This window comes from Indicator indicator, assembly GCF_027791375.1.
Source record: "Indicator indicator isolate 239-I01 chromosome Z unlocalized genomic scaffold, UM_Iind_1.1 iindZ_random_scaffold_45, whole genome shotgun sequence".
Taxonomy (NCBI): domain Eukaryota; kingdom Metazoa; phylum Chordata; class Aves; order Piciformes; family Indicatoridae; genus Indicator; species Indicator indicator.
The window spans coordinates 362768-390000 of record NW_026539138.1 but is presented as its reverse complement, the minus strand read 5'-3'; the positions used below and the strand labels follow the sequence as shown (position 1 = coordinate 390000).

General features: G+C 41.3%; 1 protein-coding gene across 1 annotated transcript in view; it reads left to right on the top strand.

The window, feature by feature from the left end:
- The window catches only part of UNC13B (unc-13 homolog B), a 192728-nt gene that overhangs the window by 29204 nt on the left and 136291 nt on the right, over positions 1-27233 (top strand). Inside the window, exons 5-8 of the mRNA XM_054398324.1 lie at positions 6280-6502; positions 9017-9142; positions 21285-21611; positions 23506-23596. Coding sequence (XP_054254299.1) covers positions 6280-6502; positions 9017-9142; positions 21285-21611; positions 23506-23596 — 767 coding nt within the window. The remainder of the gene's footprint in view (positions 1-6279; positions 6503-9016; positions 9143-21284; positions 21612-23505; positions 23597-27233) is intronic.

Genomic DNA, 27233 nt, shown 5'->3' with positions numbered 1-27233 from the left:
GGAAGCCTAAGTCAGTGTTTGGAGTAACTGAAAACCACATGAAAACCACAAGGGAACCTGTAGTGAACGTTTGACTAAAATGCAAGGAGATGCTTGAAGTCATCACATAAATTCCAAATACTATAAAAAGGAACAAATCTGAAAGCAAAAATGCCTAGTGCACACCAGCACGGTTGAATCAAACTCAGTGAGACAGTATCATGGCAAAAGTGGTAGGGCTTTGACTGGTGCTTATCAGCCTGGGAAGGATTTTAACTCAGATACTGGAGCTGTCTGTAATGTGTAGAGCTAATGCCTGCACCTGAAGAGTGCTGCAATAACTTTTGCAGAGGCTGCAAGGTTTCTGTCGATCTTTCCAGAAAATGTGCATGACGCATCTTTGGTTTGTGGAAGTCCAAAGGGTTCCAACAGGCAAGACGTCCGCTCAAGGTACTGTGCATGGCTTGTAGGGCCTATTGTGCCTGCAAAAATTCATCAATCATTCTTAACATGAAGGTGTTTGCCCTGGTGAGGCCTCATCTGGAATACTGGGCTCCCCAATTCCAGGCAACTGCTTGAGAGAGTACAGCAAAAGCTAGAAAGGGGGCTAAAACATCTCTCTTACGAAGGAAGGCTGAGAGACTTGAGGCTTCTTAGCCTGGAGAGGAGAAGACTTATGGAAGGGCTCTTGTCTGTGGTTATAAATAGTTAAATGGTGGGTGTAAGGAGGATGGGGCCAGCCTTTTTTATTGGTGTCTAGTGATGGGACAAGAGGTAATGGACACAAACTTGTACATAGGAAGTTCTGTCTAAACATGAGGAGGAACTTCTTTACTTTGAGGCTGGTAGAGCACTGAAACAGACTCTTAGAGGTGGTGGAGTGTCCATCTCTTGAGTCATTCAGAGCCTTCCTGGATGCAGTCCTGTGCAACCTGCTCTGGGTGAACCTGCTCTGGCAATGGTGTTGGACTAGGTGATCTCCAGAGGTCCTTTCCAGCCCCCAGCATTCTGTGATTGTATATTGCTGAGAGGGGGCATGATTTAAAAAAAAAAAAAAAAAAGTAAAAATAATTGCCTTTACCATTGGCATCAGGGTGGATGTTCTGCCCAACTTTTTGACATAATGGAATTTGGAGAGGACACTTAAAGCAGCCAAGTAGCTTAAGTCTAATGTTCAGTTAATGTTACAGTACCTTTCACACATAGACCTGTTCTGCATTTTAGAAGTCTTCTACCAGAGACTTCCCAGTCTCTTCTCTCACAACATGTTTTATTCTCCTTATTCTCCTGTCTTTGATCAAGCTGTAAATTCTTCAGGCATCCACAGTGTTGGCCAACTTTCTCACACTGTGAGTGCTGGGTGTTTAAATTGTTTTGAGTTATTCTCAGAGGTGTGAAAGGATAACTGAGAATTATGCAAACTTTTTTATACTACTAAAACAAAGATTAGTGTGTTAAATAACTTTTTATTCACTGCCTTTTAATTTTTTTTTTAAAAAATTTTTTACTTGTGAGGGAAACAGTGTTTAGGCATTGGTCAGTCAGAGATGTAGGAAGACCATGCAGAAGATATTTTTCCTGTTTATCTGGAGTGCTCATGTGTGCTGTTTTTGTTTGGAATAGTGCTTGTATTCATGGAGTGTCATGTATTCCCTCCCTGCCTCCCTCTATTTCAACCTGCTCTTGCTGCCCTCTTTGAAATCACGTTAGTATAAGCCAGCTTGGGCCAGTGTTGGTGTTTCCAAGTAAACTCCATTGCCTTGGTGATCTAATGAAAAATATACTTACAACAGCAACTGGGAAGCAGCAGAAACAGCATGTTGGTAGCTGAAAGATGTTTCGCTGGTGAGAGCGCCTTGTAAGGAGAGTATTGTAGCTCAGAGTCTTGCTACTAGGGGAGAAGGTGCTTTAGAAAAGGGATATTTTGTGCTACTGACACTGTTTCATTTTAGGAAAGGGAAAGATGTAGCCAAGTATGGTAGATATCCAAGCTAGCCTTTCCACGTTAGACACTTGTTCCAGTTCTTGAGTGTTTTAGCAACAGGAAATGTTTTCAAATTTGGAAAAACAAGGTTATGAAAACTCTTAAACAGAAGACTGAATATTGCTAGCTTGCTATCTTAAAATTACATAGATTTCTAATTTATTTTTAAGTGGTGAGGACAATAGGGTGGACTAAGGATCTGCAGTGTTGCTCTTAATTTTTTAGCATGGAGAGCTGTAGAAGAGCCTCACAAAATGCCCTTTGAGATTATTGGTTTTTTTTCTCCTTGTTACTTCAACAGTCCTTGTCAAAGTAGTGTGCATTTTGGATATAAGTTTTCAGAAGTGTGTGTGATTTTTCAAAAGTGACTGATGATTTGGTAGGGGATGGAATATTGGGGTTTGAAACTTCAGCTGCTATGGGGAAAAGCAATTTAAATGGGTGTGGGGTATGGAAAATGGGTTGCAAAAGCCAGAGCCTGGAGCTGGCAGACTTCTTTTCTGAAGTTGGATGGGAAGCTATTTTTTCAGTCAGTACATTTTCTTCTCTTCTACCTTTATAAAAAACAGACAAAAGCTTATTTTGAAGAAGCAGTGGAGATCTGGGAATACAGAACCTTACATGAACCTTCCAAAGTCCCTGGGTGTGATACACTTAATGCTTTTGTCCGTATTTTTGCTCAAGTTTGTGGAGGATAACTAAGCTTAGGGACTGGACTCTCGCTCCCAGGGGCTGATGAAACATCACTCCTAGAAAAGCAGGAGGCAATTTCAACCAAATGCAACCTTTTGAGAGGAACTCCTGCTGTGCTTTGGGACCTTAAAACAAAAACACTTCTGAAAGTGCTTTCATTCAGCCACCTGTAATAATTTAGTTGTTAGTTTTCTTTCCTGTCTGAAGCTTGAAGTAAAGTTGCCAGCGGTTAAATGTGCCTGGTAGAGCTGATGTGACAGAATCGTGCAAAGTGGTTTTGAGGTCAGTATATTAAACACTGTTTGTGTTCTTCCCTGCAGCAGTGATTTAATAGCTCCTAGAGGAAGAAGTGTGGAGGAGTAACAGGGTTTCCAAGAGGCAGTTTTTCAGAGATGCTATCTCCTTTCTTGATTTTTTTGTTTCTTTCCCCCCAGTCTTTGTAAGGTCCTACTGTGTGATGTGACTGTTCAATGGATTTTCTTCTTGTGCTGCCTATATGCATGAATATTAAATTATTAAATACGAACGGCATGCTTCTGCCCTGTCTCTTCAGCCTTGCCTCTCCACTTGCCACACAGTGTGTCCAGCAACAAACAAACATCCCTTGAGTGCTCTTGGTGTATGTGAAATATCTCAGACTGGGGTAAAGCAATTACTGTCTTTTAATGTTTATAGTTATGTATATTGTTAGTAATTAAGTAATCTTTAGAGACTGAGGCTGAGCTACAACTTTCCTTACAGAAGACTTGGTGTATCATCTGTTTGAAGAAGACAGTGCTTGAATTTATCACAGCATGTGTGTTGTGAGGGATATTTTGCTTGAAACATGGGCTGTAATGCCTGACTCCTCCTTTTGAAGGGATGCTGCATCCCCAAAGCTGCCTCTGCAAGTTCTTGTCAGTCTCTTGCTTAAGTAAAATTTAAATGTCTAATATGTTAATGCTGGGATCATCACCATGGGGTGGACATTTCACAGTATGCTTTGTTGCATTGGTCATGTGCTGTAAAGCCACATATGGGCCAGGTTTTGGTGGTTTTAATCAGGCTGAGCAACGTCTTCATTTGCAAACACTTCTGTTAAGTAAAGTGAGATTGCTTGTAGAGTAGGTGCAATTTAGCATGAATGAGAGTTTCTGGGATTGGCTCTTATTTATGAGTCAGTTGAGGATTTCTTCCTGGTATTAACATCTATGGATGCTCTAGGTGCATGGTGCATACATCAGAGAAACACGTTCCTGCCTCATCATTGTTTGTGATAGCTGGAGCCTTGCATCCTATAAACATGTCATGAGGGAAACGTTTTGTGTCATGACCTCTAAGAGACTTCCTCATGCTAAATGCCAGTAGGAACTGGGGGAAATTCTGCTGCCACCTTTTATAAGCATATACTGTAAATGTTTGCTTAACACTTAAGATAACCAGCTGAGACATGGTCGTTCATACTGGATACCTTCATTTGATAATGTAGAGACAGGTTAACAAATCCAGGTGGTGCTTCTGCAGCAGCCCGACTGGGGAGTCCTGAAATCTCTGAGCTGATCAGCTGGGCAGTCACTGACCTGGAGAAACTGTGTCCTGCTTTCTGGTGACCATAGTTGTGTAAGGCTTTGCATGCTCTGGTAGTAAGTTTAGTCCAGTATCAATGGATTACTGAATTCATTATTTTTTTGACCCAGATTATTGGAGCACTGATTCGTATTTGTTATTATACTGTTGCAGTGACATAATTTTTTTGTCCCTAAAGCTGTGGGTCTCCTGTCTTTTACTAGAGCCTGAACTTGTAACTCAGCTGTACTGCCTGAAGCCTCTGCAAGTGCTTGTAATAGTTGTGCAGCCAAAGCTGTAAGAACTTTGATAACAGGATTATTTAGGTTTTACCTTAAGTGAGTTATATCTGATGGAAAGAAGAAATTAGTCTGGCAGCAAGGTAGGGCATTAGAAAGCTCTTTGGAAGAGTATTTCTGTCCCGATAAAAGCAATTACTGTGCATTAGATGGTAATGGCTCAAGTGTTCAGCAATGACGTTGCTCAGCTGAGTAGTAGCTTGATATCCTTCTGAGGGTGGCATGTGCCTTGTGATTTACAAATTGATCTGCCCTTGCTCCATGGACTGGGAGTCTGGTGCTTCTCAGAGGCATTTGGCACTTTGTCATACCAAGTAATTTTTGTCTCACACATCTTGAGTGTTTCTCCTAAGCACTGAACTGTAATAAACTTGATGGACGTTGTTCTTTTAATAAAGCTGAATAAAGCAGTATGTGATTGCTATATACTTCTATTCAATTGATTGGAGACTGACAAGAACTCTGCAGCATTTAAACTACTAAAAAGCAGGAGGCTTAACTTCATTTTTGTTGTGGACAATCAAATTGAATTGTTTGTACTTAACAGAGTAGAGCTGGTCTTTTTCAAGTGGTTTATATTTTGCAGACATGGTTTCTGCTGGGGCTGTTTTTCACTCTTCCTTCCAATTTAGGACACTAGTAAAATCTTAGATGGAAAGGAATTGAAAAGGTCACCAAGAACAAATTCTACCTTGGATTAAAAAAAATAGAAATTGAATTGGAGGTGTGTGAAGTGCGAGTGGAAGCAATGGGTGTTCCCTGAAACTGCATTCCATCTGCTTGGAATTTCAGAAATTAAATTCAGGGTTTTTTAAGGATCTGGCATGGAAACAGCACTTTCACTTTATTGTTCAACCTCAGAGTGAATGGCTGTGTAGGACACAGGCCATTGAATAAGTTATCAGTGGGGGCTTTAATTTGATTGTCCTTTTTAGGCAGGCTTTTGGTGATGGAGACAGTGAATAATGGCTTATCCTTATTTTCCTTTGTTTCAAGCATGTAAATGGTGCACTTCACTGTCTGTATGTATTTCACTTGGAGCTTGCAAAGATTAACCTTGCATCCTGCACAGCCAAACACAGTCATACACCAATACTGTATTTCTATATATTTTCTCACTGTGATTCTATGCTCTCTTTTTCTGAAGAGTTAGCAGGCAGAAGTGTTTCTGCATGGAGAAGGACTCACTGGAAAGGAGCCTTTTGCTTTGTGGAGGTTTCCGTTAGTGTTGACCACTACATTTAACATAATGTACTTGTGCTTTAAATGTAGCAATTTTGCCCTGTAAGAAGTAGAGCTACACTCCCAGTTGTTCTTATTTTCATTGTTTTCTCTTAAACTAAGATTTAAAATTTTTTTTCCCCCAAAAAAGGCACACACACACACTCAAAAAAAAATATTCCAGAACCCTAGAGTACTGGTTAAGATTGCTAAGCAGGGACAGTATTACATCCTAAAGGTTGAAAAGTTTCCAGAAAAGAGCTACCTGCTATAAAGGAATGTTTTGAGGTTGTTTTCCCAACATCTATATGTTAATTTTGGCATCAGCAAAGAACCTGAAATTTTGAGCATTGTGTTGTTTGGGAGAGTATGGAAGAAATCTCTGGAATTCCTTAGCATGTGCCTGAGGGAACTGGAGGTTATAGCCAGCTGCCAGATGGAGATACGTCCATGGCAGAAATAGCATTATTTTGGTCATTCTTTAAAAAATAAATGGGCTTCCTTGTCCCAGCAAGACAACTTGAGAGAGCTGTGCCCTTAACTGCTTTTGTTTCTTAGCCTTTGAAGATGGTGACAGTACCATGGATGATCGGGACAGCGACTATCGCAGCGAGACCAGCAACAGCATTCCTCCTCCGTACCACACGACCGCGCAGCCCAATGCCTCTGTGCACCAGTTCACGGTGCCATCACGCCTGCAGCAGCAAGGGGTCTTGAGGGAATCCTGTGCTGACTCCCTGCAGAATTACGATCTGGATTATCGGGACCATGTGGCCGTCAGGTGGGTGACCTCTTCTGGGTAGCTCTTCTTTTCCCGTTGATTATCCACAGCAGAGCGTGAAGGTGCCGTGCCAGCAGAGGAGGGCAGCTCCAGGGCTCTGAAAGGCTTCTTACAGGAAGGTGTTACATGTTTTGTTAACACTGGGACTTTATGAATGAGGGAAAGCCCATAAAGCTATGTATTATGCAAGATATGGCAGTTCAGTGAATTACCCTTTAAAGACATGCTTGACTCCAAGGTAATTGTGCCAAGGCTATATTTCACGGCACCTTTTGAAAGCCAGATCACTAGGTAGTTGGTTGTTCTGGTACCATTGCATGGGTGTGCCTCCCAAGCCAGTGAAACAACCCTGAGCAGAGTTTTCCTTTGAGGAGTTTCTTTCTTGGGGCAGGTTTATTTTCTGCGCTGGATTAGCTCCTGTTCTATTCTGCCAAAACAGAAGGAAGTCTGTAACAGTTTTAGGTTGTTTTTCATCTGTTATCATGTAGCACTCTTGAACAGTGTGTTTTCTCTTTTTTGGTTTCCTTTGAGCTGCATGAAAGTTATTTTCTCTAAATTAGCTTTTGTGACCGTAAATACCTACTCTCAAACCTATTTTTTTGTCTTCTTTAAGTGTTAACCGTTATAGCGTTAACTTGCCAGAATCAATGACTGTTAACTAGAACTGGTTGTGCTGGGAACTGTAGGAACTTCACAAAACCACTGTTCCAAATAAAGGATGGAATTAAGCGTAAGGGGAAAGCAGAAGAGCTTGGACGGTGCTGGTCAGCTTGGTGAGAATGTGTGTACAGACCAGGCCATGCTGCCTTAGATGTGGAAGGAAGAGGCAGTTGCTTAAACACTGTCACAGTTAGAGGTGCAGGATTTTGCATGCATTATAACTGATTTGTTCTACCTTAGCCCTCTTGGTAAGAATGTGCATTCTGAAGCCTAAGCCTGTGCTGATGGGTGTGTGGCTGAGGCTAAATTTTATCCTTTTTGCATTATGGTCTTTATTAAACTTCTGCTTTTATCATTAATAACATTTAACATTGTTACTATTACTGAGTTTTCAACCAGCAGAGGCAAACGTGCCAGCTAAATTCACTTACTGTAATGCAACATGTCATTCTTAGTGCTCTTTTCCTAGTCTGTTAAATATATAAGCAAGTCATTCCCATTCCAGTGCTGTTTTGTACTGCTCATTTGCAATGATAAAGTTGCTGAAGATCTTACTGAGAGTGTAAGAAGATGAGCTGAAGCTTTTTCTTTATGGAAGATCAAAGATGAGCAGTGGTGTTGGGCATGCAGCCTGAGGAAGCCAGTGGTGGCCAGGTGTTCTTGAAGTTATGGTACTTACTGGGTTGGTGCTGATGATACAAGGGATCTTCCATGCTTTTGGAGGCAGGGGATGTGTGCATTTTAAATGGTATCTAATGGCTAAATTGTTCCAAAGGAGCAATTCTGGTTTGAACTGTTAAAAAATATCATAAATGGAATAAGTTTTTTTTGGTTTGTTTCCCTCCCTCTCCCCCGGATATTGATGTGAAGGGATCCAGAACAGTAAAGTTCACATAAAGGTTATGAGCTTTGTAGTCTACTCTGGTCTACAATTATTTTCACTCCAGGAAGACAAGTCTGAGATGGTGATTGGTTTCCTCTGAGCACTCCTGTTTCCATGTGCATTTTCCACATGCCCAGGAAGATGACTTTTTTGTTGTTGTTTGCTATACAGTTACTCTTAAAACTTAGAAAATGCAAATAAGCTTTCCAAAGAACCTGTGTGCAATTCTTTTTCTAGTCAGAAAGTTGTTCAAGAACTGGCTGAGGCAGAGCACGTGGGTAGATCTTAAATATTTTCAAAACACAGTTGTAACTGAGTATTGCAAAACCAAATCGGTTGATTTTTTGCTCCCACAAGCTCTTGAGTGCTGTAGATCAGGCAGACACCTGATGGAATCAGTGCTTCTGGAAGACTGCAGTTGATAATTGCTGAGGAGAAATGACAGCTTGCAGGCAGCTGTCCTGTGCAGACTCAGAGGATCCAGACTAGGTTCTGCTAGAATCTATCATGAATTGGGCAAGAGTTTGGAAAGATTGTCTATGCCAGATGTTTCAACTGAAACTGGCTATACAAAGACCTCTTGTTGTTTGGGTGATTGGTTTTTTTTATTGTTTTTTGTTTTGGTGGTGTTATTCTTTGTGGGGGGTTGTGTTTTGGTTTTTCGGAGTGTTTTTTGTTTGTTTGTTTTTCTTAGGACATTTGAGTTAGGCTGGAAAAATTCCGGTACCTTTCATCAGCTGTTTCACATGATTGTGTTGCTTTTGATAGAAGTATATATATTTTCCAAAGGGTAACAAGCACTATTCCTAATTGCTCATGGGGTGTGTTTTTCTGCCAACAGAACAGCAGACATCCTCACCTCAGATCTTTTTTTTTTTGTTTGTTTAAGCACCAACTTTTCTTTGCAGTGTTTGTTTTGTGTAACCACATGTCCTCCATGTCTCCTTGCTCTTGCTCTATTTACTTCCAAGGCGATATAATAGCCTAGATTCCACTGTGAGTGTCCGAACTGACCTAGAGTCCACATCTGAGTCTAGTCAAACGACAAGCTGCCAGTGCTCACTAGAGAGCAGGCGCTCTCTAGATCTGTCTGATAGGTGGGTTGACCTCTTTGCAGCCTGTGTGCCTGTTGCCTTGCTGTTGCTGCTGTGGTCTTGTGATACATTTCAGCTGATTCCTGCTGATTGCCATGGCTGTATTTCAGATCTGTGGTAGATAAAGGCTGGGCTGATGTTGTCATCTTTTTCGCCTCTCAGGTGTTGGACTTCTTGTCATTGCTTTATTTCTAGTAAAAGAAATGCTTTTGTAGGGGAAACAGTTAGGGGAGGAAGAAGCTCAATTAGAAAGAGAAGTAATTCCTTTTATGTCTACATTAGTCAATTGTTGGTGTAGCATTTACGGCTAATGATGCTTCAGGCATTCATGTATCTTCCACTGCTGTCAGTTGAGATTAGAAGGGCTTGATCCAGTAACTATGGTAGCCCTTGGATGCTTTTAAATGTAATTATCTTCTTAAAGAAAATGATCACAATTAGCACCTTAAAATTGCAAGCAAGAAGTTTGGTAAGTGTTCTAAACTGTGTACAACAATGCTCATTTAAAGTAGCAAGTATCTTTCCAGTTAATGTAAGTTAGCTAATGCTGGTGGAATGAAGCACTAAACCAGCAGTAGTGAAAATGCAATTACCTATTCCTCTCAGGGCTATCCCATCAGTATCCTATATTGAGGTGCCCCAGGTAACTCTCAAGGTGAAGACTCTTGTGTTAGCAGTATCCACAATGCCTGTGTTCCCTCTCTTGCTTCTCCCCTGGTCTTACAGGGTCAAGGCATGTATGCCCTCATGCTGCCTAGTTCTCAGAAATTTATCATATGAGACAAAGCTGCACTGCATCTTTCAAATGAATGTTTTGATGTTTGGTGGTTTTTTTTCTTTTTTTTTTTTTTTTTCCACACCCACTCTCTGAGTGGGTGTAGGCTGGCAGGAACCTTTCTTGGGAGAGTTAGATAAAGAACAAGCTTTCTTGCTACAAGCCTTTGGGTTGTTGAACAGTTAGATAGCTGTTGATCAGAAGGATTAAGAATTAATCCCCAAATCTTTGGATTTTTATGAAGCTTCATACCGGTGGTGAAACGCTAGCTACTTCAATCCATTCTCCCACAAAGGACAAAGATAGATTGCTGGATCTGTTTAGATATATTGTACATGGGAAGTACAGATCCTGAGAAGTGTTTGAGACTTACTATGGGATAATATCCACTGCCAGTGTTTTGGTTTGCTTTCTTATCCTGTAGCAGCACCTCTGATCTTAATTCTGTGTTGGTAGGAGTCCCCTGGGGGAATTAGCAGTGATGATGCCCCTCCTAGCAAAAGGAGTAGCTGGGACTCCTTGTGTTGCTGGTGTCACAGTTTGCGTTTTGTCCCATGTCCCCACCTCCCTGGAACCCAATGATTCCTGAGTCACTGCATGCAGTCTCTGCTCTGTAGCCACCCTCAGGAGGAACAAAGTCCTTGTGTGCTTTATGAATACTGCTAAAACAAAATCTGGAGCCTAGAGTGACCAAAATACACATGTAGCATAGTGGGATGGTATGTGTGGGCACTGTATCTCAACATAGTCCTGTTACTGTAATAGGTGAGTTTCTTCAGCATGCTTAAAAAGGCAGCAGCAGGGTACTGGTTCAGCAAAGGCTGTGTGCTCCCACTTGATCATAAAAACCTGTTCTCCTTCAAACAGGCGTTTCTAAATTTTGTGCAGTTGTATCTGGTGGAATATTGCAACCCATGCTAGGTTTTTTTGACTATTGAAGTAATCAGGTGGTAGATTGGCAGGTTTTCAATTTTGTGATTTCTGGATGCTTCTTATTTTAATTTCCCTTTATTTAATGCATGTTTTTCATTACTATTTTTTCTGTCATTTGTAGAGTTCTTTTAAAACTGTTTTCCCCCCCTTCTTTTTCTTTTTTTCCCCCTCCCCCTATCTCTTTTCCTTTCCCTTCAACCCCCTTTTATTTCTCATCGTAGACAAGGATCTCTAGCTAGAAATGAAAGAGTCAGGATCATTCCATTTAACTATGAAGATGGAGAAGAAGAACAGGAAAGTAACTATGAAGAGCTAGGAAAACTGCAAATAGAGGAATTCTTAGAAAAGAGTCATAAAAATAGAAGTTGGCAGGAAAAAAACATAAAAAAGATGAAAACACTCTCAAAAAGAGAAAAATTCAATCACTGTGAAAGATCAAGGTGCTGCCCAAATGTGTGTGTGCAGTCAGGGTCTGTAGATGTCCCTAGGTACCCTCAGGAATATGATACAATAGATAGGAGAAGGAAAAAGAAGCTGCGATACAGCTTTGATGAAAGTGAACAAATCAGCCTGGGAAGTAGTGAAGGTCTGCAGTTTCCTGTTGAGAAAACAGTGTATTTCAATGGTGTGCCAACTGGTTCTGAACCCAGTGATGAATTCCCAGAGTATGGTAGAACTGGAAAATATACCAGCAGCTCCAAAAGTAAGAAACAGTTACCTACTTATCCCATCTTACGCCCGTACAAAAATGGCTTAATGGTTAAAAGTGGCAAGTTGCCCAGCAAGCAGGGAGTGAACCATGAGGGGTCACTTCACCTCAGTGACAGTGGGGATAGGAAACTCGTAGGGATGCCAGATAACACTTTTGTGCCTGTGGATATCCTTGAGGAATTTGACAGCAGTGCTTCTGATGAGTTCCAATACTCACCTGTTTCAGATGAGGAAGTGGCTACGCTTTCAGAAACATGGTGTGATTCTGACATCAGCCATTTGAGAAACCTCACACTCAATTACCCTGCAGATCTAGGCTCCCAGTTAAAGGCTAGCTGTGATAAAAAACACAAGACTAAAGGGAGCAAGCATAGCCATCCTATGCAAGATTTAACACTGTCTCCTGTTGAAGAACCCAGTGAGGAGTACATAGACACGATGGATGAACTTCAGTGTCTGGTAGAATCAGTTTCAGAATATTTGGCTGAAAAGGAAGAAGAAATCAGCAAATTTGGTACATTACCAGAGACCAAAAAAAATGCTGAGAGCACATTACCAAAGCAGGATAATGCAGATAATGCAGTAGAAGGTAAAAAGACTGAAGAGACCAAACATCCTGCTGCAGAGGAGAGTACCAAGGGCAAATCTGAATCTCTCCCAGACTTACAAGGTGTTAAGAATACAGTGAATTCCCTGTTCAGCTCTTTCACTGAAAAGGTAGGGTCAAGCACAAAGCACCTTACAGCCTCTGTTGAAAAGCTTGTTTCTTTCACTCCAGAGAACACAGAACCCAAAACCTTATCAGAAAGTGGAATCTCTAATGTATTTTCTAGTAAGTCCAAAAGTGAGAGTTCATCTTCTGAAGTGATGGCAGATAAGAAAGCTGACACCAAGTTCTCCATTCACTCTTTGCTACCACCCCAAATAAGTGGTGATAAAAAAGCCCAGAACTTAAACTCCAACAAGCCAGAAGCCACTGAGATGGACAGTAAGGCTTCTGTACCGCATGAGCCCCAGCAGCCACACAGTAATACTGCTGACAGCCAGCCAAACCAATATTCAGTTGTGAATTCTGTTCTAGGCATGCTTAATCCTTTAAAGATCTTCTCTGAGAAGGAAGTGCCGAAACAAGAAGTCACAAAAGAGGAGCATGCCAAGGAGGAGAGCCGTGCTGTGAAAGCAGATGAGGCAAAGAGAAGCGAGAAACCGTTTGGACAGACAGCAACCAGGACCAGCAGCATTATTTCAGAGATTCAGACGAGTGAAACTAAGAGTCAGGCAGAGGTAAATGCAAATAGCCCTTCTGTGTCTTCAATCTTTGGCAAGCTCACTAACTCGGTCAGTTCCTTCAGTCTGAAAGCCAGTTTCGATGGTCTCCTGGCTCCCAAGCATCCGGATGTGCCACAAAAGCAGCCAGATTTGCATCATGTTGCAGAGCAGCCAGATGCCACTGCAAAAGAGGCTGCACCCACTGCCAGGGAGCAGCCGCCTGCAACTTGCTTGAGAGATCAGCATGCTATGGATCGTGGACTGGGAAACAAGCAGAATAGAGATAATACGGAACTTAAATCACAACCTCAAGATCAGGGTACAACATCTGAAAGCTTTTTCACTCCACTCAAAAAGTCTTTCAGTCAGTTGTTGCTTCCTTCTGCTGAACAAGGGCAGAAAGAAAGTACACCTGGGCATGTTGAGGGACGTAAGTCTGAAGAGGATGTAAGACAAAGTAACTCATCAAATGAAGGACACTCGTTTCCTTTCAGTGGGAAACTTCCTTTTTTCAGTGGGTTGGGTTTTTCAGAAAAGCAGGAACATACAAAGGAGAAAGGAGGCTTCATTCCTTCATTATTTAAATTTTCTTCTGTGGAAAATCTGGGAGCTTCACAGGACCAAAGAGGTCATCAGAAGTCAAGTGGCATTTCTTTGCTTGAAGACAGAAGCAGTAATTCTGAAAATGCTATTTCATTAAAATCTAGCTCTGTTCCAAATTTATCAGACCATAAGGAGGAACTTGTACAAACAAAAAACATGAATAAAGAAAACTTGTCTAGTGCCCAAGTAATTAGAAATAAACATGAGGAGAGTGCCTCTGCCACCCTTAAGGCTGCAGGAGAGCAGAAGAGAACTAAGAGTACTCAGGAAGAACCTAGAAATGTACAAGGAGAATTGATGAGAGAAGTACCGAATGCACCCAATGTAAGTGACAGCTCAGCTGAATCCACCTCTTCAGCTAGAGGGCCAGAAGCTGCAAGCACAGATGATCTGCAGAAGCAGCACACACCAGGTTTTCTTTCTGGGTTTCTTCGCATTTCTTCCAATGAAAACACAGCCAATAATCAAGAAATAACCGCTAGAAGTGAGAGTGATGGCCAGAAAAGCACTTCTGGATTATTTTCTGGCTTATTTAAACTTGCTTCAAGTGAAAACTTGTCTGAATGTAACCAAGAGAAGGTGAAAACACACTCTCTAGGCTTCATGAAACTGTTTGATAAAGGTGAGGATTCTGGTGTGGAGACAAAACCCAGCAACTCAGAAACAGCTTCTGATGCCCAAAGCAGTACTGGAGAAAAGCAGGAAGTTTCTAGCTTCTTTAAAAATCTTCTCCCCAAGCCAAAGGAGAAACTGGACAGTTTGAAGATGAGGGACACTTCCAAAACTACTGATAGCCCATTCAGTGCAAGAGCAAATAAAACTGTTGAGCCCCCTGCTACCCCCAGTGGGCCTCCTATACTCCCTGATGCACTAAATCCTCAAGACAAGGTACAAGACTTATCTGGAAAGTCTGTAAATAGTAGGCATATTGTTCCTCAGGATGCAGGCTCTAGAGTTCTTCCAACTCTCGTAAACAAAGGATCAAATGAATTTCCGAATTTGACTAATAAAAGCTATAACCTTATGGGCCAGTATTCAGCTTATCAGGAAACAAGAAACCATTGTAGCTTTGAATGGGAATATGAAGCTGGGGACCTGGCTAACACTCACGAAATAGCAGTACCGGTTTACTATGTGTTAAATCAAAACTCTGTCCTGCCCCCTCAGTTCTTGGACTGGCCTGAAGATGATACTGTAGTGAATCTCTGTAAGAAGGATGGAAATGCCAACGTGATGGCTTGGCAGGCTAATGCCAGTTTTGACAGGCAGAGTTTAGATTTAAGTGCAATGTCATATGAGTCATTTGACCAGTTAATGTTTCAGGATGTTTGTTCAGAAGAAAATAATTCCTGGAATGCTAATTCCCTCAGTGAAAGTTACACTAACTTGCCACCATTTGAAAGAGATGTCAGTTACTCGTTTGAAGAGTTGCCCATGGATTTAAGCTACTCCTCTGGCTGTGATGGAACTATGTGGACTCTAATTGACCAAGAGACTTTAAGTATGGATGAGAGCTTTATGTACTCATCCTATAGCCAGGAGTATCAGGAGTGGCTAATGATGCTTGAACAGGGTATATGGTGGCCCTCAGAAGATGGTGACTGTGGATACTACATGTACAGTGACAGCCAGTATGTGTATTCACTGCTCACTGATCCCACTGGACAGTATGTCTATGTGTGTGCTCCTGAAACTTACTCCTACTCAGACTGCTGGGATTATAATTTTCAAATGGATTCCATTCCAAGAGCTGTGCTAGAAGACAACACAATTGCTGTTTGTGGCTTTAAGGTCCCTCTTGGCAGTGAAGATGAGCTGTTCTGGTTTGCTGAAGAAGAGCCTTTAGATGATTATGTGACAAATAAACCCCTGGATTTGTCAGTAGCTTTGCAGAGGAGTGATCAGCTAATGAATATGAATTTGGAGACTTTTTCACAAATGTTTGAAGAGTCTATTTATTATCAGAGAGAGCAGCCATTAGATTTTTCAGGTTATAAACTTCAAAAACTCAAAGTAGATTTTAGACCTGAGAAGGAAACCCTGAGTTTTTCAGAGGAGTCTCCACTAACCCTTGATCTCCGAACACATTCAAGGGCAGCTTTCAATAAATCGCCAAGTAAGGAAGTACACACTAAGGAAGTGGATGAGGCTTTCCCTGTGACAACTTCTGGCAGTGGGTCATCAGGATTCTTCGGTTTTCATCTGTTTCAGTCTGCTTCTAAAGCAGAAGAAACTGTGGCATCTACTGAAAAAGTAACAGAAGCAAAAAAGACTGAGGAAGATAAAAAAACACCAGTGAACAAAGTTAGCTCATTATTTTCTGCACTGGGTGGATTAATTGGTAAGTCTTCAGGTCCTGATCCTGACACATCTGAACACTCTTCCTTGAAGAGAACAGACACAGAGTCAAAATCATCTGAAAATAAAACTGATGTTTTATCACTTGCACCAAACAGAAAATTAGATGAGGCACAAACAGGGCAAAGGTTTCCTGTTACCTCGGAACCAAGAAGAAATACTTCATCAAAACTTAATGTGGATGCTGCTAGAAATGAAAAGCCAAAATTTAATCAGAACGAAAACATCCATGTTAAAAAAACAGGATTAACAAAATCTCCCTCTCAACAGAGCCAAACTGCTCCAAATGGCAGGCCTACAGGAGAAGAGAGACCTACTAAAGCAACACCGGTTTCCAAGCATCCTGAAGGGCATGTGACTATTAATGAACCTGGTCAGTCACAGCCAAATCAGAGCCACCCAACCACTGAGCCTGAGGAGACATTATTTAAAAGTGCTCTGAAATTGTTCAGTCTTGGAGAAGAGTCTCCTGCAAGCTCAGCGGCCAACAAACCCCAAACTTCTGGGTTTTTTGATTTCTTTAAAACACAAGTAAGCAAATCACCACAGCCATCACCAGATGTGCAAAAAAGTCAAAGTGATAAACCAGAAAAGGTAATACAGCCAGAACAGAAAGAAACCTCCAGCATCTCATCATTATTTGGATCTCTTGGAGATCTCTTCAAAGGGGAGGCTGTGTCTTCTCAACCAGCCCCAAGTACTAAGACTCTGCCAAAACCCAATAGCAGAACTGTGGCTGAGTCGAGACAACAAACTGAGAAATCTGGGGGTCTTCAGAGTGCCAGTATGCCATGCCTGTCCTCCACCTCTAAGGATGGAGTGAGAACAGTGGACAAGGACAGGCAAGTCTCTTCTGGGGTGCAAGTGGAACAACAAATGAGGAAAGCTGAGGAAGAATCTCTTGAGAGTGAAAAAGCGCCTCCTGGGAATGCTTCACAGAAGCCAGTGGGTGTAGGTCCCAAAGTAAGCCAGTTTAGTCGGTCAGCAATGCAGCAAAGCAATGTACCTGTGGCGACACCAAAGCAACAAGGAGGAAATCGCTTAGGAGGCCCAGGTAGTCGGGGCAAACCAACACCAGGTCAGACACCTAAAGAGTCGGGTTTCAGTTTGCCATTCAGCTTTTCTGGTGTCACTGCTTCGAAATCACAGCCAGCCAGTAGGAGCATATTCTCCTTCTTCACAGGATCAGAGGAGCCAAAGCCTTCAGCACCTGCTGCTCCTGCTGCTCCTGCTGCTGGGAAGCAGCAAGAAACAGAGGGGCTGTTTCATCTGCCCTCTTTCTTCTCCAGTGGTCCAACTGCTGAGAAGAGTGTACCTCAACGAAGTACCAGCTTTAGCTTCTTCAGTTTGACGTCCTTTATGGATGAAAAGCCACAAAGTGTTCCAACACAGGAAAATAATACAAAAGCAGCTAAACCAGTGAACTCTAAGCATAATATTTCCCCTGACCCCAGTGTCAAAATTAGCAGTTCTGCCAGGCAACAAGCTGTGAACAATAAAAAGGAAGTGGATGATGTTATTGCAGCAGTGATGGGCAAACAAATGTCTAATAACTTCACAACCGCTGAAAATGAATCAGAAGTTATAGCAGTGGAAAAGGTAGAAAATGCTCCTGAGGTAGCTGAAGAGAGGGGCCTGGAGAAGCTTCCACAGACTGATGACACTGCAGTACCCAATTCATTTGCTTCTGGTCCTTGTCTTCAGCCTCCCAGTGAGCAGGAGGGTTCTCAGGACCAACAGACTGTTTCTCTAGAGGCAGAAGAGGATGCTTTGCATAGCACAGAGGAAACAGACAGTGTTTCATTTCCTGTTGAAGAAGAGCCATATTCTCCAAAAGAACAAGCTTCTGAAAACAAGAGTTGCAGCATGATCTTAGATGCTGAAGTGAATTCCCAGAGTCTCAATGACTTAAATGCTACAAACGATGTGAAAGGTGAAATGGTCTCTGAAGAAGTATGTGTAGAGCACGAGTTGTCAGAACATAAATTACCTGAACAATCTCTTGGTGACAGGTTACAACAGGCACAGGAGCTACACTCTCCTAAAATGCCAGAGGCGCCTAATTTGCAAAACAAACCTAAGGAAACTGAGAGCGATAAATCAGTGCTGGATTGTTCGGTTGAAATGTTTTCAAGTTTCATGACAAAAATGAAACCGCCTAAAACGTTTTCTGGTTTCTTCTCCCAACCTCAAGCTACCACACCTCCTACTGCACAGAAGAAAAGCTCCTCTTTCTTTGGTTTCTCATCACTCCCAAGTGCCCCAGCACCGTCTTTCACGAATGATCTCTTTGGCATCTTCAAAGGTCCAAAAGAATCTCCAAAAGAGGTGCCTCCAAAACCCATCCCTAAACCTCAACACAGTACTGCGAAAGTTGGTGCTGGGTCTGTTCCAGCAAAAGAAACGATGGAGGCAGAAAATACAGCTGCAGCTACAGAGGCTAAAACAGACGTGACAAGCTCTCTGAAGGAGGATATTTTGCCTGCTTCAGAGGGAGAAAATACCACAGAAGAGTTCCCTATGAAAACAGAAATTGAGGAAAATAGGAACTCAGAAACCTGTAAAGAGGAAACTTTGAGCATCACTCCAGAAACAACAGTCTCTGGTGAAAATCAAGCCCTTGAGATTCTGCAGTTGGACAATGATGCACAGCCCTCTGCAACAACAGATACTAAGCCATGCCAGACTGATTTCAGTAATGCTATTGATACAGAGCAGGCTGAGGCCACTGACCAGATTGATGTAAATACAGGTCAGCTAGATGTGGGGTCTTCACATGTAACAGAGGAGCAAGCTACTCCTACAGACAAGGCAGCCATTGACATCCTTCAGACTGGCTCTTCTGATGGGCTTGAACTGGAAGTGGAAGTCCCAGCTAGTGGGGCAGACACAGACCTTTCCCAGCTGGATGAATGTGCTACACCTGCATCAGAACCTACTATTACAGGGGATCAGCCCAATACTGATATTGATCAACAGGAGATCAGTAATAGTGGCAGAGAATCCACAGTTCCCACTGATAAGCCCAGTGTTCATCTGCTCCAGCTGAATGAGGAGAAGACAGCTGAGATAAAGGAGCAAGCTGATGAACAGAAGAAAGATTTAGCAGTTGATGAGGTGCCTGCAGAAGGGATTGCTTCCAAATCTGACTCAAAGAAACAGGGTAAACCTAGCAATGTTCCTCCAGAGACAAACAGCAGTAAATCTGTCTTCGAAATACCAAACATGCCCAGTTTGCCGAAGTTCAGCTTTATGTCATCTGCTGATAGTGGAAAGCCATTTGGGTCATTCTTCTCTCAGCAGCCCCCTTCTGTTAATAAAGCAGGGACAGATCAGGGCCTCATGTCCAGTTTTAAGAAATTTTCTTCAACTCTGTTTGAAGGTGGTAGTGAAGAAAAGGTGAGTAAGCCAGAGAGTGCCCAAGGTGCAGTATTTGGGAAAAAGCTAGATTTCTCCTTTCCCTGGCAGAAAGATGGTAGGGAAACCTCTGCCAAAAAGGAACCACATGTACCACCTCAGGTTTTGTCAAAACCAGATGACAAGGTGTTAGGAACAGTCAGTTCAGATGAAAACTCAAAATCTGCAGTCTCAGACCAACTGACTGATGCAAATATAGAAGTAAACTCATCTTCAGAGCAGCCTGACATTGTAGACACTGAACTTTCTGAAGAACCATCTGGTGCAAGCACTGCTGATGATACATCTAACAAAGCGCTGGAAGAGAAGTCTGGTAAAGAGTCAGAAGATAAGCAGAATGTGATTTCAGGTGATCTGCAGAAGGAAGATCAGGCAGAAGAACACACATCAGATCAGTCTGAACTGAAGGAAACTGAGCCTGATTCTGCTCCTAATGGAGCAATGCTTCAGCCTAGCACACAGGCTGCAGATGTGAATAGCATGGAACAACTGACTGAGAAAAGGCTAGTTAAAATGAGGCATAATAAATGGTTTCAAATTTTTGACCATTTATAATGCAGTACTGCAGCAGTAGATATTGGCCTTGGTGTCTGATGCTTGTACCTCAATCCCATCCCTTTTCGTTTTCAAGTGCTTGTGGTATTACTGACAGCTGTCATGAAGGATGTGGCAAACTGCAGTCACTAGTTATGCACAAGCCCTTGTCACCTTTTTCTTACATTTCTCCACTCTTTGCTGTAAGTGTAATTGGATTGCCCGTGTCCTTATACTGTGTCCCACTGAATGAAGTGTTTTTAGTGCTAATTTCATTAACCTTCCAGAAGTCATGTTCCTGTGTGTTAATTCTGCTGCATACAATTCACTTTGCTTTCTTATTCAGTGATAATTACGTTGCATTTACTAAGAAAAAAGTAACAGTAAGTAAAAGGTACTAAAAGGCAGAGGATTTTTAATTTTTTTTTTTCAAAATGCAAGGTAAAGGCTTTAATTTTAGACGGAAGTTTAATGTAGTGCTGGTGTATTATATGACTAATAAGGTTCATTTCACATCATTGAAGATTTTACAACATTTTCAGAGATATCAGTGAAGGTATTCTAATGCTTGCTCTTCCTAAAATCTGTGCAAGGTTATTTCATGCAGTTAGGAAAGCCACTAAAGGAAGGTATCAATATTTTATACATTTGTGTTCAGTCACAGCTGTGCATGTGTTAAGTTACAGTTGCCACAAAAAATCAAAACAGACACTTGCTAAACTTAGGGCTGTGCATGATTTAAGCGAAACTTCTGCCTGTGATCACACAGCTGCAACACTGCGCTCCCAAGGCTTCCTATCTGGCTTCAAATTCTTCTCTTAATTCTTGGTCATAGTTCTCCTGACTGCATGAAAGCTCCATCCACTGTATTTTGTGTGAGGATTCTAGGAATTCAGTCCTGGAAGTGGTGTCTTGAATCACAGAGGTCACACTCCTGTGTAAATGTAAATCAAATTGTTGAAAAAGCTTCATTAGAGTGAGATATGTGGCTTCCCCTTGAACAATTGCTCTGCTTTTGTAAAAGGTTTAAAGTTGATAGTCTTGACAAACTTAAATCTTAACTGCATTTTTTTTTTATCATAAATGTGTAATATATATAGATGTAAAATTCAGTTAACTGTACATCTTAACAAGTCAGCCTAAGTGGCTGTGGTAAAGACCCTAGCTGTAGTGAAACTGTAGAAGACTGAAACACTTCCACTCTGAGTTTCTATGTTTCCATTCTTATTCCTGTCTGGTTATTAGAATATCTTCACTAGCGGTTTCTGGCAGATAAAAAGTGAAGAACTAGTCAGTCAGACTGAAAGAGATACCATTGGCGTATATGGTCCATATACTGGTAGGCTGTGCATGGAGTATTTCTACTGCCTTCCAAGGTTTTGAGGTACAGAAGTCTAGTTCAGGAAATATCACAGTTAAATATGACTTCATAATATGTCTTTTCAGTAATATTTAGCATCCCACTCAGTTTGTTAGATGTGCTGATTGCTTTGTGTTTCTCCAAGCCATTGTTTTTTTCTGATGGACTTCCTTATTCTCTCATAGTCCTGCTGGCAGTAGTAGATATGGCTCCTCTTGCAATGTCAGCCAGGGGAGCTCTCATCTAAGTGAGCTGGACCATTTCCATGAAAGTACCCATGGCTCTGAGCAAGAAGAGGATCATCAGGAAAAAGAGTCAGATCATTCCTACCACAGTTCGGGCAGCTACCAGAAAGATGGTCAGGCATTGCCCAGGGAGCAGGAAGAGCCTCACAACAAAGGACAGGAGGAGAAGGTCTGCGAGACAGAGGAGAAACCTGCAGACCATTCTGCAGCTCAGCTACCTCTGGGACCTGAGAAGCTCAATGATGCTGATGTAGCAGCCCAAGTAAGGTAGGTAAAACTGTTCCTGGGTTCTTTTCAGCTAGTTCAAAGAGGATTCTTCTCTTTGCTATTTTGTGGGGCAAATTTTGCACGTTGTTCTTTCAGCCTTTTGTAAGAACTGAATCGATGTTGCTGATCTGTGAAACATCTTTATATGCAGGACTAGTTACTTATGAGGCATTGGCTGACCTTCACCCATGTTTGCTACGTGTGCAGAGAGGAAGGCCTGCTAGTGCTGTGAAGCTCATTTGCTGTATTTACTTATTCTGGCTTGATGAATGTAGTCTGGCCCAAAGATAGCTGCTTCCATTGCTCATCTGTGATCGAGCTCACGTGTAGGCATCCAAGAACTACATGCAGTCGTGCTTGGTGCTGCACTAGTTCCGTTCCTGTGTAGTAGGCTACCACAGTTAGTGTTTATGTGGTTGGAGGTTGTGGAATTACAACGTGAATAGACATGTTGCTCTGACTCACTGTGGCAGCTTTTCTTGTCCCTGCAGTTGGGCTTTCCAAGCTGTCAGCAGTATTGAAGGCAGGCTTCAGAAATATTTCAATGAAGTTTGGGGGAGTAACGTGCTGGGTTTTGTATAGGTTTTACAGGAATTTAAAATTTGACTATGTAGGGAGTGACATTTTTTTCCATGAGGTAATTACGTTGTTGCAACCCCTAGAGTAGATGTGGTTATACTTTTGTGAGTATGAGGGGATGTTTACATCTAATTCAGTTAGATACCTGGAAAGATGTCTGCCTGCCTCTATCTTTTGAAGTGTACAGCTGGTGTTACTTCTCTTGAGGACAGGATTAGCCACAGCAGTTCATGTGTGGGCAACCCTTATACTAAAGATGAAAAAAGGAAAAGAAGACATAAAAAAAAGTGTTAAACTGTTTTTAAACTCTGACTCACTTTACTCTTCGCCTTACGGAGCAGCAGGAGTCTTGTTCCAGAATGGCTGGCCTATATTTGTTCATGGGGAAGGTTATTCACATAGTCTATTTCAGGCTAATTTAGGCATCTAACTTAGATACTCTTGCACTGGCTTCCTTTCTCTCCATTCTGTTAGTGTTTTCTTGTCTTCATAGAATATGTATGGAACTGAGTTCCGGATTTTGATCCTCAGAGTTCTACCTGAGCAAGTTGTCTAGCATGGATGGATGCTGTTCTCAGCAGTGGGATTATTTTTTGGCTTTGGTTGGTTGGGTGCTAGTTCATTTCTTTGTTTTCTATTAAATGTACTGCCAGCAGTGCTAGGTGCTTTGGAAAGAGGGAAGAATGTTTGTTTTGGTGTTTTGCACCTCAGCAAAATGAAAAAGAAGATTTCAACCAAAGGCTTAATGTACTATAGTATTAGGGCATGTAAAATGTGTTGTGAGATGCTCATGCCCTCTTGAAAAGCTATAGGAAAGGGTGGAGTGAGAAACATGCAGTGAATGGGGAAAACCACAGCTGAGACCTCCTAACAGTGTTTCTACTAATGAGGGGCTGTAGATCTGTAGCAGTAGGTGTGAACAGGAAGAGGCAGTGTTTAGAAGAAGCCTGCAACAGAGATGGGGATAGAAGATCTTTTTTCTTTATGCATGCAGTTGCAGTACCAGTATGTTGAACTGATTCATCAGGTATCTTAGACTGCTTTTCTGATGTCAGCATCTTACTCCTGGAGCTGGATTATATCGTTACTTTTATCTCCCAGCTCATCATTTTCCAAGATGGTTCCAGTCTATGAGGAAACCTCCGCTTTAGCCTGACATCCCAGAGCATGTGCAGGGCTTTGTTGACCAGAGCCTGTGATTACTTCAGCTTCCAAAGCTGAAGTTGTGATCGCACTGTGTAATGTTTAATGCTACTCTTGAATGCTACAGAGGAGTGTTTTATCATGTAGTGATTTTTTGTTTTTCGCCTTTAAGCTACCATGGTGACATCGAGCCACCACCATTTCCTCCAGCAAGAGCCCATTGGATTAGAGCCATTAGCAAAGTTCGACTGCGGCTTCAAGAGGTAGGATGGAGTATTGCATCACTCCTGCTATATGCTACCTGGGGTTTACACCTGTGGCTGACAGTTTCACTTCTTCCTTGTAAGATACCTTTTAAAGTTTTGATGTTTTGCAGACGAAAATTAAAAAAAAAAAGGAAAAAGAAAAAGTATTGTTTAGGACTGCAGCATCTTATGATGGTCATTGAACTATCTAATTCTGCCATACATTTTTAGCATCATTGTGTGGAACTAAAAATTAATATCAGAAAAGATGCAGAAGCAGAACATTGATCTCTGAATTTGTAAGTAGTAAGAATAATCTCTGGGACTAAATTATTTGTGTTAAACTATTGGAGATGAAATTTTTTTCTGAAGGCAATTTAAGGATAGCTTGTTAGCTTAATAGGAGTATTATTTGTTGTGTGAAAATGTTCCTTGGGAAACTTCACATCAAATATTTTTATATATACTAATTGAAAGTGGGTGTATAATGTGTCTTGGTATTTCCAGCTCATGAAAGTAGGGCTTAAAAATAAATAATCTTGATTTGGGAAGTCAAAAGGAAAAGGTTATGACATTTTCTTCAACAGTGTAAACACTCTTGTTTTAGAAAACAGCGATTAAGACCCAAAAAGTGGTATTTTTTAAAATGAAATCTTATGCTTTCATCCATCTGCATGCCCACAGAAAGATAACATATGGTGTTCACATTCTATGGATGATAAACTATTGCCTACTACCCAAAGTGTAATACTGCTTTCTTCTAGAGCTCTTTTGCTTTGTTTTTATAAGAAATTATTTTAGAGTATCTATCAGTAGCTGGACTTCTCATTCTCTTTTGGATTAATTGCACATTTTTAGGAAAACAAATTTTTTTTTTTTTGGTATCTAGGGAAGCATCTGAAATGCCATAGCAGAATTAGTTTTTCCTGTGGCTTACCTGGTTTGTAAATTCTTTCCCATCTAGCAATTACTGTGTTATCTTGCTTCTAAGCACAAGAGATCTGGGTCAAAACTGTCAGTTTGACATGGAAAGTGAAATTTAAGAACACCATTAGTATTTAAGAAAAGGAACTTCTATTGCAGTTTTGAGGAGCATGCAAGTGAAATAGTTCTGTGCCTTATAGAAAACAAGTGCACAAGTGTACTAGAAGGGACAAGAGATTCAGTGAAACTTCTCACTGAGTATCTTTTTCTGAGAGGATACAAGGTCCATGAGGTGGTTCAACATCAGTCTTTGTGGTTCTGATTAACTGGAGAGAAGACATGCTTTGAAAGCACCATTACAGAAACACTCTTTTAGTTATCATAGCAAAATGTCATGATCTCCTTTGCCTTGACCAGTCCTAACAACTGTTGATCCCAAATTCCCATAAAACATAAAAGCATAAGAGATGGAGCTTTCCAGCAACCTGCTCCACAGTTTAGCTGTCTTTACTGTCCAAAGGCTTTTCCTTACCTGCTCTAGATCTCCCTGGTGTCACATAAATCCATTTCTCGTGATTAGGACAAGGAATAAAGGAGCAGAACTCATTCCCTTCCTCTCTGTAATAGTGCAGGGCTGCTGAACTGTTCTCATATTCACTAAATGACCCTTTTCTTTTTGTCTTTTCTTGACATTTTGTTGTTGGTTTGTTTTTGTTGCTGTTTTTTAGATACTCTTTAATCCGGCTTTTTGTTTCTTTTCTCGTATTCTTTGCCTTTCCTGAAGTGCAGCATCCAAAACTGAATGTAGAAATCCAGCTGAGAGCCTGCTTGTGTGCACTACAGAGCAATGAAGACTTTGTTTTACAGAGTGTAACCCCAGGATACCATCTGTCCTGCTGTGATGGTGTCTTTGTATTGCAGACTAACTAGAGGCATATTTAGCCTCTTACCCTTTCCAGAGTTGAGGTTCCTTCTGAAGAAGAGCTTTTTCTGTTGTTCCTTAGCCTATATTTATGTTGGATTACAACTGAATATGGTTTTGCACTTGTTCTTACAGAATTGTTTTTTTCACTCCTTAAGCACATTTCTGTCTGTCTCTTCCTCATCTGTTATATCCACAAATCCTTCAAGTTGTATGTAAAATAGTTGTGTAGTACCCAAGCTGTCTGGCTGTGTGCTACCAGATCTGCTTGAGGGACCCTGCTTGATGTATTCTTTGGGTGTGAGTGTAATTTTTTCCAGTGTCTGCAACTGTTTTAGCAATTCAACCAGACCTCAGGATATAAAACTTCTGCTGTTGTTCTCCTGCCTCTAAGACTAATTTAGTTTGTCATAGAAGAAATTTAAATGCATTGGACACAGTTCTACTCTTGATGAAACCACACTTGGTGCTATTTCTCTCCTTTTTATGTTCTAGAAGATTTGAAAATATTTTGGTTATTTGTTCCAGTCTTCAATTCCCAGAAGGGGGGGGAAGTCAAGTTACTGCTTTCATAATTATCTCAGTCTTCCTCCTCTTATCTTTTAAGCATAAATGCTTGGTTTGTCCGTTCCAAATCCTAAGTGTATTGTTTGTTTTTCAACTTGCTAGTGTATTGTGATTGTTAGCATGGCAACCTGGTACCTGAGGATGAAGATTTGTCAGGGCCAACTGACTTAGAAATAACTACCTTACCTGCTTCGAATTTGTTTTCCTTTACTACAGCCTGTTTTGTACTACTTGCTGAACTTCAGCCCCCTACCCCACCCTTTTTAAAAACCAGTACTGATTCTGTCATCTGCCTGACTGTGGTTGTCAGTGAAGACCTGAAGCAATTAAGGCATCAAATATTCCAGGCTTCTTAATACTATCTGATGACAGCTTTGCCTTCCTATGAGCAGCAGCCTTGTTTTTTCAAGCGTATTGTGTGTTCTCTGCTAGGTGTTTAATTTTGTCTTCAACATTTTGACTTTTTTTTTCCTGTGCCAGTCATGTTTATCCCTAAAAACTTCCTCAAGTGGATTCAAGCCCTCTTTAGAGGGCTATGTCTTTTCCTATGTCCTTTTGTTTCTGGACACTGGGATAGCTTGTGTTTTTTGTGTTAGTGCTGTTTCATTAACTATTAACAGCTTCCTGAACTCCCATGTCCTTTAAGCTCTAGCTGCTAATTTTCTGAGATTTTTCTATTTGTATTCTTGAACTATGTAGTGATTTTTAGCTTGTCTAATCATTTCCTTCTAAGGTATCTAGGGAAGAGTGTCACTGTTTTCTCAGATGCATTTGCATCATCATTTCTCTCTGTGCCATTGCCCAAATCTAGAAGAACATATCTGCTAGTTGCATTCTGTACCTTGTGCATCACCAACTTATTCCTGGATCTTGTTTGAAAGTCATTGATAGGAATACAGACTATCCAGCTGAGTATTTTAAAGGTCCCTGTAATGATAGTCTAGCCAGGTAGTTCTGTTGGTAGTTAGAAAAGGTCATAGCTCATTTCTCGGGTCACCTTACTAAAATCTTCTCACATTCTGTTATTACCTGGAAGCTTTCAAGAGCACTACCCTCCTTTTTTGTTCCAGCACTTGAAGCTGCTTATGTCCTCAATGTTTGAAGTGATACCTCCATCTCTTTCTTATGTTCCCCTTCCCCAGTGTGCACTATCTTTTTATTAATACACATGGAGCTCTAGCATACAGGTCAAAACTGATGGATTTCTGTCACAGAGGTTACTGGAAAGGTTCTTATGACTCT